Source organism: Amaranthus tricolor, chromosome 1 (genome assembly GCF_026212465.1).
Source record: "Amaranthus tricolor cultivar Red isolate AtriRed21 chromosome 1, ASM2621246v1, whole genome shotgun sequence".
Taxonomy (NCBI): domain Eukaryota; kingdom Viridiplantae; phylum Streptophyta; class Magnoliopsida; order Caryophyllales; family Amaranthaceae; genus Amaranthus; species Amaranthus tricolor.
Window position 1 is genome coordinate 40,718,308 of NC_080047.1, and position 12,314 is coordinate 40,730,621.

A 12,314-nucleotide genomic window follows, 5' to 3' on the forward strand; every position below is an offset into this window, starting at 1 on the left:
GATTTAATTTTTTAGCATTTTCGATTTTGTCATCTTAGTTCATCACCATTTTCGATTTTCTGATATTCATCACCATTTTCGCAAATTTTTCACAGATTTTGGTACTTATTTTTCGCAAATTTCAGTATTTGCTATTTGGTACTTATTTTGTTTTTTTGCCCTTTTCGATTTTGTCACAGATTTATTCAGCCATTTTTGGTACTTATTGAAGATCTACATGGATTCATCACCATTTTTCGATATTCTGATTATTATTTTGATATTCTGATTTTGGGTAGCTATTATAATATTTGATTCTGATATTTGTTCAACATGTTCAATATTTTTGATGTATATGATGATGGTAGATTATATATAACAAAATTCTGCTTGTATATGATGAATTGATGATGGTAGATTCACTAGCTTGGTAATTTTGCTTGTATATGATGAACTGATGAATTGATGATGGTAATTTAGAGCATACTGTCTTTACTCTTTACTCATCTCTGAAATTAAAAAAAACAAAAAATTAACAAAACCGGGTACTCGGTTTCCGACCCGGTTTAAACCGAGTACCCGAAATCCGGGTACCCGGTTTAAACCGGGTCGGATCAGGAACTCAATTTTCTCTATCCGGAAAACCGGGTACTCTGTTTTTCGAAACCGGGTCGACCCGGTATCCGGTTTTGAACACGGAGAGATTGGTAAATTATTAATTGATTTGATGCTGAGCCGTACTAAACCAGAAACATAACATAAACCCTTTCTCGCCCGGAGAACGAATCAGTCATTGCAAGCATAGAGATTCAATCCACCTTCTTTAGTTCCTGGGATTCTTTCCCCAATTTCCTATTCAACATTCAATTTATCTTTTGTACGGAAAGCTAATAACGAATTTTGCATCACTTCTTTCGATTCTCCTCGTACAATTGAAGAATTCGCAATAACTTGAGGTAATTGCATCCGCCATTAATGTCTACTTCTTTGAGCTTTACATTGTAATTGCATTAAATAAACTCCGAAAACACAAGTATATAATGACCTATCTCACATTGTATCCTATTCTAAGATGGGCTTGTTCTAATTCGTCCAGAAAATACCTATTTTTTGGAAGCAACTTTCCATATTGTTATAATTATAATTTTAAATGCAATCATAGGTTTTTTAGTTTATTGGCCCTTAGAGATGGTCACAATGAAGTTATTGAAGGGACTTTAACCTCTAACAATGGTGAAACAATACATAGAATTTCACCAACCATTAGGAAAGAGGCGCAAAGTGCATTGTTGGATTACTTACATTCTACTAGAAGCTTACCCTTTTTGGATGCTGAACATATGAGTAAAAATTCTCCTCGCTTTTTGAAGAAGCTGATAGAAAATATGAATTATGAGACTGATATTAGGCGTTCCCTTGCTCGTTTTCTGCGTTACAATCCCATTAATGAATTCGAACCTTTCTTCGAAAGTATAGGGTTGCAGCCTTTTGAATTCGTTAATTTTCTTCCGCGTGGTTTGATGTTTTTGAGTGATGAGGATGGTTTGATTGATAACTGTTGTATTCTGTGTGAATATGGTGTTGCTCGGAGTAATATAGGAAAGATATATAAGGAGGCTAGAGAGGTGTTTCGGTATGGTGATGGGGTTTTATTATTGAAACTACAAGATTTTGAGGCAATCGGAATGAGTAAGGCTGCAATAGGCAAGACCCTGAGTCTTAATCCTAAGCTTTTGATTGGTGACGTAGGCAAAGGGTTTTGTAAGGTGGTAGGGAAATTGCAGAGTCTTGATTGTGAGTATGATTGGATTGAGCAACAGTTATTTGAGAATGGCGTTTACCATTGGAATCAAATCTTTGAGGCGCTAAATGTGTTATGTAACTTGGTATGTAACAAACAGGAGTTGAGATATTTGGTGAGGCAACATCCAGAACTTTTATTCGATTGTTCTGGAAAGTCGACCTTTTTATTATTTGGATTTATGCTAAAATTTGGATCCACAAAGCATGACATATGCTCAATGTTATTGAACTTACCTCAGATTAAAGTTGGGAAATTTAATTGGAATCTTCGACGTGCTTTTGAGTTACTTTGTGAACTAAAGATGGATTCTACTGATGTTAGAAATATCATCCGCACACATTTTATTGTGCTGGGATCTTTGACTTTGAAGAAAGCCAATAGTATATTTTGTAATTTGAACATAGGGAAGAAACGCCTGTGTAAAATCATTGTAGCGAATCCATTGGAGTTAAAGAACTGGGGCTTGGGAGCCAAAATCGAACGATTGCCAGGGAATAAGGAAACGCGTTCACGCATATGGAAGGTTAAATTCTTGTCAAGCATTGGCTTCTCAGAAAACTCTAAAGAAATGGAAAGGGCATTAAAGGCATTCCGTGGTAAAGGAGAGGAACTCCATGAAAGATTTGCCTGTTTTGTCAGAGTAGGCCTCACTGAAGAGGATGCTACAAAAATGATCAAAGTGGCCCCACAGATTCTTAATCAATCAAAGGAAGTTATTGACACAAAAATTACATATCTTGTTTCTGATTTGGGGTATCCAGTGTCAAGTTTGAGGTCATTCCCAAGGTATATGACCTATACGACAGAAAGAGTGAAGCTGAGATGTTCTATGTACAGGTGGCTTGTCAATCATAATGCCGTTTGTCCTACATTGACTTTGAGTACTATAATTTCATGCACAGAATCATGTTTTGTAAAGAAGTATGTAGTCAAACATCCTCGAGGCCTTGATACTTGGCAGAAATTAAAAAAGACGATTTATGGATAGAAAGTTTTCATATTTACAATCTCAGTTCTCTGATACAGTCTTCACGTAATTGTGCATGATAAGTGACCAGGGTTTTTTGGCTATTGATTCTCAAAACTTGTTCTCTTCATTGAGCAAATACAGAGATCCAAATTACTCGGTATATGGCAGGTAATTACTTTGAGAGCTTGCTTATTACTTAGTCCTATATGAATTTGATTTTGCTTCTTGAACATAAATTTTGCTGTATTACTGATCATTCCCTGTTAAGATTTTGGTGCTTTTGTTCTTATAAGATGCTTTTAAAATGTAGTTTGATTCCTTGGTTCTATTGGCTAGAATTTTTGTTAGAGTTGTGTGTTGTCAGATGTACAGAGGTTAATAGTTCACAATTTCACATGTATTTCCTAATCAGTGGAACTGTTTGGTTTGTGGAACCAGAACAGTCGTGGAAAATGGAAATACAATTCACAGCTTAACATTTAAGGTGTCCTAAAGGCTAAAATGTACAACTATGCAAATTTTGCTATGTTCTAATTTGTAATATTTTTGTCCCTTATTTCAATGTGGCTAAAGATTTAAATTTATGTGGTTTTGGATCATAGTGAATTACAATAAAATGGCTGATTATATCATGTGCACTTCTGTTTATGTGAAGTTGATGATATAAACTACCAAGGGTCAATCGGAAAAACTGTTTTGTTATAACTAACAAGGGTAAGGTTGCATACATCCGACCTCCAAACCCACCCTAGTTGAGAGTCACTTAATGACATTGGGGTAATGGAATGTTATGAAATGTAAGTGATAAATTTTTGGTTGTGGTTTAAGCGCGATTATCAAATTAGGAAATTCTAGTTTCACAAAGATCTTTCGAATTTTAATCATTCAAAGATATTTCAAATTTCCGTCATAGTTATCTTTTGCATGGATGCAATTCTCTGTATATTTGGGTTGCTTTTATTTATGTTCTATTGTTTAAGGATCATTCTTGACTTTCTGTTTAATTTTATTATTTACACTGATATATGAATGCTTTGGTGTTTTAAATGCTTTGGATTTGCCTTGGTTCTGTTTTCCTTCACTTCAAACAAAAACTGGAGCGTACTAATAGAAAGGTATGGGTGTTGCCATTTGCATAAAGTTAAGGGTACAAAGTCTGTGTATGGTCGTCTTAGCATGATGCTAAATAATGTTCTATAAGATATATTTTTATCTAATTAGGTTAAATATTAAAATAAATTACGAATTTTACTATATAAAAGGAGGCACAAAACCTCATTATTTATGTTAATAAGGTGACAAAATTCACGAAAACTCATTGTTAATGGAGTTATTGCGGAAATGAATTTTCCAATTGCTTGTCCTTCCCTCATGAGTGAGTTTGAGTAGAAAGTATAAGGGTGGAAAAGGGCAACGGTGTGAACTTTATATATATATATATATATATATATATATATATATATATATATATATATATATATATATATGTATGTATATTTAAGGATATGTTTGACTTAGAATTTTTGAGAGAAAAGAAAGGAAGGGGGGAGGGAAAGGAAGGGAGGGAAATAATATAAGTTTCCCTTGTTTATTTGGGAGGGGAGGGAAGGGAAGTGAAAGGAAGGGAAATGAGTATTTTCTCTTCAAATCTTTCCACCGTTGGAGAGATTGTAACCTTATCAAAAATTATCCATGTAATCCCCTTAAATACCTCCCCTACAAATTCCTCCTCTTTAATTTTTATTATCGAAATAAGGGACCGTTTGTCCCTTTAATCCCTTCTCTCCATTTTTAGCTATCCAAAGGCACTCAAAAAAGGTTTTCAATATTGCTGGATTAGGTCTATGAAGGAAGACGGATGCTTTACGGAGTGTTTGGGTAGCATGTTCGGAAGGAAAGAATGGGGAGGGAAGAGGACGAGAAGGAAGGGAAGAGGCAAGGGAGATTATTGATTTTTCCTATCAAAGTTTTTAATGTAAGGATTTGTTTAGTATAAAATGTAAGGGACTTTTTTACCCTCTAGTTCCCTCCCTTCCATTTCCCTCTCCTCCTCTTTTGGCTTCCAATTTCCAAATGAGGAAAATATCATCCCTCTATGCCCCTTCATTTCCTTTTCGTCCATTTCCTTCCATCCAAACATAGTGTTAGTTGTCTTTTCTTTAGGCTTTCAAAAATTCAAAACTTCTCTTTTCTTCCTTCTTCCTCAAATTCTGAATCCTCTTATCCAAATATGTGACAAGTCTGATTGCAATGCATAAAGTTCCGAGTACTTGTGTAGTTGTAACACCATACCCTTGCTTCATATCTTGGTTGGGTATGGCAGAAAGATCGTATCTCTAGAATAGAAGGCTTCAAAAGTGGAGAAGCATAAGCCAATTCCCCTTTGATGTATTGAATTTTTCACATCTATAGTCATGATTGACTCATGAGTAATAAGTATATCTATTTTATTATATTTGAGTTTTAGATATTTTTAAAAATTGTGAAAACACTATTATCTGTTAAAACTGTTCCTAAGATGTGAACTTCTGATTCAGGTAATATGCCGAGCCTATCATCAAGCAATGCTGTCCCTCGAGTGGTACTTGACCATGGGATTTCAAAAGCTGTTCTGCAAGCCCAATCATATACACTATACTTCAACTGTTGATCTAATAATTATTCTTCTGATTATCGACTCTCTGGCATCCTTTTGGATATTTTTAAATCTGAAGGATTCTTTTACCTTATACCAAGAGCAAACGTTCAGTGAAGCACAGAATATCAATACTTCAAGGCTAGGTAAACGCTTCTTTATCGTTCTGCCTACTCCTTGACCTTCTTTATTGTAGCCATTGTCAGATGCTCTTTTAATCTTTGGAATCCACCAAATGATTGTTAAATTAAAGCAAGATTGATAGGAAATTCTATTTTAACCGCAAACGCATGGTGTACGTGTAGCTGAGGGTCGAATGCGAGGAAGCGAGTTAATGAATTTGTTTAACTGATAACCACGGGATACAAAAACACACAATTGTAAATGATGATTAATCTAATACTAATAAAACAAATAATTAAAATGATGCAAATAAAACTAGTAAATAAAGCAAAGACAACAATTTGATATGAAGATAACAATAATAAAGCAAATTTAGGAAGTCGGGAATCACCTAATTCTAGCATGGAAATCAATTACTCTCATAATTGTATGAAATTGAATCTTTAACATGATTAAAAGTGATCTAATTAATCTCACGCTCTATTGACTAATATCTTTTTAAGACCTTACTAATATTAATTCTCAAACTTCCGTTTTGCTGGTTAAAACTAGTATGAATTTAACTTAAATATACCTCAATCCTAAATTAATCCTTATTTCAAACTTCCGTTTCATTGAAAAAGTTAACAAAGATATTTAAACTAAGGTTCATTAAGCATAGATTTAATCATAGATTCAAATTTCACACAATTAATTAATCAAAATCATTCCATGTATCAAATTAGGGTCAATCCCTTAATCTTAGAAGGGAAATCTACTCACTAGACATAATGATGAACATGGAATTAACAATAAGTAAAAACTTAATTAAAATGCTAAACATAATGAAAATAAGTAATTAAAGACAATTGACCAAATAATTAAAAGACAAGATAAAGAAACTTACTAATTGAAACATGAACAAACTATGAATTGCATCAAATTAAGTAAAAGTAATAATGGAGGAACATAAAACTGAGTTTCTTCCTAAGAACTCAAGACTAAGAGAAGACATAAAAAATTAAGACAAAAAAAAACTAAAAATAAAAATTACCACAATTTTTACTCCTAGCCTATTTTGGGTAAAATCCCAAAGAGTAACTGAAATCCTAATGATTAAAATAAAATAAAACATTAAAATGATAGAGAAAACCGCCGGCATTGTGCAGATCAGAGGAATTCTAGATTGGTTATCAGCTGATAGGAATATCTATTTTAACGTATAGAATTACTTCTTATCTTCAATTTATTTAAATGTTAAAGGATTTCTATGGATTTATGCAAGGATACTTATGAATCATGATGGAATAATTGATCAAAACTTGATTGGTTTCTGTATACAGGTCTCTTGAACCATTGTTAAGGGTTTATCTAGGATTCTAGATCATGTGTAGGGTTAGAGGAAAAAGCAGGAAGCAAACTGTTACATCTCATAAAGATGTTGGGAGTGAAAAAGAGGAGATATTTCTGGACTCTAAGCGAAGAGGAAGGCCACAGAAACCATTGAAGGATGAGGTTGAAGATGACGAGGTTGAGAAGTTAGCTAATGGTGATGATCGAGAATGGAAGGATTAACATGACTAACAAAAACTCAGGAAGTTAAATTTGGGCTGAAAATGGAGCTAAAAGGAAGAGGTCGTTTCAAGCTAAAGATTGTTCGGATTGTGTCAAGGAGGAAATTGGCTTAAAAACCAATTCTGTTGTTAAAGATTCTGCAAAATCAGTAGGGTTTAGGCAAAATGGAAGCAGACGAAAAAATAAGCCTCGTCGAGCTGAAGTTGGTGTAGAATGCAATTGAGCTTGAAGATGCTGCTATGACTTTCACTACTCTCATTTTGTTACAATTCAAGCATAGGGTCGGCTTTTATTGGCTCGTTTTCGTGTTTGCCTTTTCTTGTGAAGTGTTTAAGCTCAATCTCTTGTTCATTGAGATTGTCATTTTTCCCTAATGAACATAACTTTCTGGTTTTTGAACCTTAAAACAAGTTATAGCTATGTATATTTTCATTGATGACTTTGATGATCATATATACCTACTTTACATTTCCTTTCTTGCTGTGTGTCTGAGAATATCTTAGTTTACCTTTAGAATAGTCGATTTGAAGATGTGACTTTGTTACAAACCTTTTATTTCAAGATTTTGTCTAAGATAATTAAAAGGTACGCTCGTTTCTCTTCGAACAAAGTTAACTATCCTTGTGTTTTCTTCTTGGATGTAAAATGAAACTTCACTGTGGCGATGGTTCAAATCGTTTGGGGCTTCGTTTTGGTAAATTGTTCCAACTGAATCAATTGTCTCTTCACATTTTCGTCTAACGAGTTCTACTTTGCCTTCAGGTCTCTGCAGTGCCTTCCTTTGGCAAGCCAAGCATTTGGCGCCTGAATCATTGAAGTTCTGGGAGTGAGGTTTGTATCGAGTAAAAGAAACTTGTACTGAAATGATGAATTTTACAGTTCCTAAGTAGAATTGTCTTGTAAATCATTCTTGACATGGAAGTTCTGAGTATGTTCAATATGTTCGACCGCACAAAGCTAAAAAATCGAGGGTCATAATATTAAAATACGTAATATATATTCAATGTTCAAAGATATAAAGTTGTTAGAAAAATCTCATAAATTTTTGAAATTGCGCAATATTAATTGTTTTTCCACCTCTGATTCTTGATGTAGGTTTTATATAGGATTATGGTCAATATGTCTCAGAAGATATTATTCTATGGTTTAAAAAGCAGAAACTTTGCCTTGGCTGACATTCCCAGAGTCCAGAGAGGTGCGTTTTTCTTACAAGCTTTTCATATCGCGGATGCTTTACTTTGAAGGGATTATCATCATATCACATCATTCTGGAAAGTATATTAAGAAGCTTGGCTTTGCACCATGACGAGTCATTTCTGCTACATGAAATGCAGTATCTATGTTGCGCCGTTATCATGCAAACGGCCTTGTTTATCTTCATTGTTTTACTTTATAGAGTGCAGTTTTCAGCAACCTAGTTCATTCTTCTATTGCAATCCCCATCTTTATTATTCATATTATTATCATCATCATCATCATACCTAGTGTATCCCGCCCATAGAATAATCATTAGCAGGGTCTGGGAAAGGAAGGATTGCAGCAACTCATACCCATAAAGGTGTTTAATGTGTCCTGCAGGGTCGGCCTGCACATCTATACAGGTTAATGATTTTGTTGCATTTACGATCATAACTGATGCAAATGCATCAGGGAACAATGGCCATGACAATGTGCAAGGAACCAGCCCAAAATAGATATCCGTTTCACTTATGCTAGAAGGCCCAAGAAGAAGTCACTAGAAGATGGTTGAAGCTGCCAACCTGGACGATCATTACAGTTTTGAGTAGAGGGTAATGTAGTAAATTTAGAAGAAAGTTTGTTAAGAGTTTGTTAGCCCAGATACTTTGTTAAGAGCATACTTGAGGAGGTTTGTTATGAACCTGTTATATAATAAGAGAATGAGGTAGAAGAGAAGGCAGGAAATTTTATTATCAAACACATAGTGTTACTGGGAGAGCACCTTCCTCTCGAAAGAAGGATCTTGTAATAGTCAATCACTGTGTGCAAATAGCAATCCACATTCTCTAAATCATTCTTCCTTTCTCTTCTTTTACTGTAATACTCTGGTTCCCAGCACAATGCTAATCAGGAACAGGACAGTGATCCCAACTTGTCTTCTACGCCAAATACTCATGAAGACCAAGGGTCAAGCGTTGACACCTCTCATACATCAGGCATAGACCTAAGAACACGCATTGGGGCTGAGAAACTCAAAGCCTTGCAGAAACTAGCATTCTGAGCTTAAGGGACATAACAGATAGCAGCAAAGGAACAACAGGAGAATCTGACGAACAGCAGACCTTGCTGACCATCCTGTGCACAGACCGAGAACATCTGGACCAGGAGGAAGACAGGAGCGTCATCTCTCTACATGGACCAAGCCATAGAGGGCCTAGAGTCTTACTAACAATCCACCAGGAAGCCGGTAATACGCGTTGAAGGAGGCCTGGCCAGCAGACGAAGAAAATCAGAAAATTGGCTAAGTGTTTGCCTTCTGTTCATATTTCTGTTTTGTTAGTTTTCCACGTGTATTAGGCAAGTTAATTGTAACGGCTAGTTTTAGATACCAAACTCTATAAATACATAGGCTCTCATGTAATAGACACGTTTTCATTTGATCAATCAATATTCTGAGGTATTTTTCAGAGAAGTTTCATTTTCTGTTTTGTGAAGTTTTTGTGCAAACTTCATCAAGTTGTGAGACAACTTGGCCGGAGAGTTTGAAGAGTTACGTAGAAACTTGGATTCTCAACGGAACCTTGCAATCAAGGCTTCAATATCCTTGCATTGTAATAGTCATAGGATCGTTATCCCAAACAGGCAAAGGGCAACAATCACCCTCGTCAGAAAATCAAGAAGGTCTTTCTTTGGCTGTTGTGAGTGTCTGTGCATTTGTTTGTGAAGTAATTCGGATTTCTGAATGCACCATTGATTAAGGTTGATTAACAACGAGAATCAGTGCATAACAAAGGCCATAATCAGCCCTTTGTTTTGCATCAACTTGGTATCAGAGCGCAATTATGAATTGGGAAAGGGTAGTACAAAGTAGCAGTTTGAGGAAAGAGGTTTCATATTGTTTCTGGGAATTTCGAAGGAAAGGCGCTGGGCGATTTTTTGAAATCGTCATACAAAATCAATCATCAGTGATTTTACGGCATACAGGGATAAAAGATACACGCCATTACATTGGGATTGTTTTCATGCATTTTTATTTTTCGCATTCGTCTTGTCATAAATTGTTTGTGTGCATTGCTGGATATTTAGCTGTCTCTGGTCGAACGGATATGACCATGGAGGAAAGATTTGGGATGCTAGAGGAGAACATGCGTATTGTTATGCAGACTTTGAACCAATTACGGATAGGCAACCATAACGATAGAGCACCAAACCCTAATTTGCAACCATACGAGGATCGAACAATGAAGTTAGATATCCCTGAATTTGATGGACTTTCACATGACCCAACCAAATATCTAGAATGGGAAGGAAGACTGGAACAATACTTTGAATTTAGGGAAACACCATTGGACCACCAGTTCAAGGTAGCTAAGGTGAAATTGATTAAGTCAGCTGCGGTTTGGTTAGAGGGGATTCAGAAACAGAGACTTAGGGAGGAAAGAAATAGGATCAACACTTGGGGAAAACTTAGAAAACACATGAGAAGAAGATATGTCCCAAAATCCTACAAACAACAACAGTATGTGCAACTCAATGCCATGAAACAAGGGAATAGATCAGTGCAGGAGTTCATGAATGAATGGGAAAGATTATATGTTTTGTGTGACATCCATGACCCTGAGGACATGAGGGTAAGCAGGTTTGTAGCAGGATTGAGAGAGGAAATTAGGGATAACATGATGATTACGCCTGACCTCACTCTACATGCAGCAAGCTTACATGCTATTGAGGTTGAGAAGTATCTGAAAAGGTTAGCGGCTGCACACACTAAGACCACCAGGACCTACAACCCTAAGAACACCGGTAGCTTCACCACACCTAGAAAGGAAGTACAGAATACTGGACCCAAGAGCAATACAGCAAGAACAGAGCCCCCCACGAACTCTAAGGATGTGATATGTTTTAAGTGCAATGGAAGAGGTCACTACAAGAGGGATTGTCCTAATGCTAGAGCCTTTACCATGAGAGAGTGGAATGACATTAGGCAAAACACCAACCCCAAGAGAATGTTAGTCTCAAGGAATGGGCAAGAAGAAGAGATTGACCCACCTAACCTTAGTGATGAAGATGGTACTTATTTGGAAGATGAAGAAGGGAACAGACGCATATATGAGGGAGATACTGAGGAGGAAGAAGAGGGAGATTTGGAGAAGATCCCACCTGAGGAAGAGCATGTTAGTTTAATCATTAGGAGAAGCTTCCACACTACACCCATGGCAAAAAAAGTCTGACCAAAGGGAGAATATTTTTCAGACCAAGTGTAAGGTGCAAGGGAAAGTTTGTGATTTAATCATTGATAGTGGGAGAGAATCAAATTGCATCAGTAAGCAGCTGGTAGATGAGTTGAAATTAGAAACCAAGCCTCACCCCCACCCATACAAGATGAAATGGTTAGACAATAAAGCTAGTGGTTCAGTGAGCAGACAGTGCTTGGTAAGCATGACCTTGGGAACCTATGTGGATGATATTATGTGTGATGTGTTAGAGATGGATGCCTGCCATTTGCTGTTAGGTAGGCCATGGCAATATGATAGGAAGACCACACACAATGGCTATACAAACACCTACACTCTTAGGCATAATGGAAAGAAAAAGGAGCTATTACCCCTGCCTCCCCACAGGACTGTTCCTCCTAAACCCACCCAGATACTTGTTCATTTAATGAGCAGAAGGGAGTGTGAGAAAGAGATCCAAGGGGAAGGAGAGATTTACCTTCTGGTTACTAAGGAAGTCCATGAACCTATGCCTATACCCCCTGAGTTGAGAGGACTATTAGACCAATACAAGGATGTTTTCCCTGCTGATTTGCCCCCTGGTTTACCCCCTGTGAGAGGTATTGAACACCAGATAGACTTAATACCAAGAGCTAGCTTGCCCAATAAACCTGCCTATAGGTCCAACCCCAAGGAAACTCAAGAACTACAAAGACAAGTAGAGGAACTAATGCAAAAAGGGTATGTCAGGGAGAGTTTAAGCCCCTGTGCAGTGCCTACTCTGTTAGTGCCAAAGAAGGATGGCACATGAAGAATGTGCATTGACAGCCGTAGTGTGAACAACATAACAGTTAAGTA

General features: G+C 36.4%; 3 protein-coding genes across 3 annotated transcripts; all 3 read left to right on the forward strand.

The window, feature by feature from the left end:
• The first annotated feature begins 731 nt into the window (after positions 1-731).
• On the forward strand, positions 732-7,475 carry LOC130815869 (transcription termination factor MTEF18, mitochondrial-like). Its single transcript, XM_057682383.1, has 3 exons — positions 732-2,921; positions 5,291-5,534; positions 6,834-7,475. The coding sequence occupies exon 1, from the start codon at positions 1,020-1,022 to the stop codon at positions 2,769-2,771; it is 1,752 nt and encodes a 583-aa protein (XP_057538366.1). The 5' UTR covers positions 732-1,019; the 3' UTR covers positions 2,772-2,921; positions 5,291-5,534; positions 6,834-7,475.
• Positions 6,877-7,288, forward strand: LOC130810796 (uncharacterized). The gene is made up of 2 exons (XM_057676923.1): positions 6,877-7,028; positions 7,120-7,288. Exons 1-2 carry the CDS (start codon positions 6,877-6,879, stop codon positions 7,286-7,288), a joined length of 321 nt encoding a protein of 106 aa, XP_057532906.1.
• Positions 7,476-7,681: 206 nt separating the features above from the next.
• Positions 7,682-11,486, forward strand: LOC130815879 (uncharacterized). Its single transcript, XM_057682394.1, has 2 exons — positions 7,682-7,896; positions 8,161-11,486. The coding sequence occupies exon 2, from the start codon at positions 10,086-10,088 to the stop codon at positions 11,472-11,474; it is 1,389 nt and encodes a 462-aa protein (XP_057538377.1). The 5' UTR covers positions 7,682-7,896; positions 8,161-10,085; the 3' UTR covers positions 11,475-11,486.
• The last annotated feature ends 828 nt before the right edge of the window (positions 11,487-12,314 follow it).

Coding starts and splice junctions, on each gene's coding strand:
- LOC130810796 (XM_057676923.1), top strand. CDS start 6,877: ATGTGTAGGGTTAGAGGAAAAAGCAGGAAGCAAACTGTTACATCTCAT. Junction 7,029..7,119: donor GAAGATGACGAGGTTGAGAA/GTTAGCTAATGG, acceptor TGGAGCTAAAAG/GAAGAGGTCGTTTCAAGCTA.
- LOC130815879 (XM_057682394.1), top strand. CDS start 10,086: ATGAATTGGGAAAGGGTAGTACAAAGTAGCAGTTTGAGGAAAGAGGTT.
- LOC130815869 (XM_057682383.1), top strand. CDS start 1,020: ATGACCTATCTCACATTGTATCCTATTCTAAGATGGGCTTGTTCTAAT.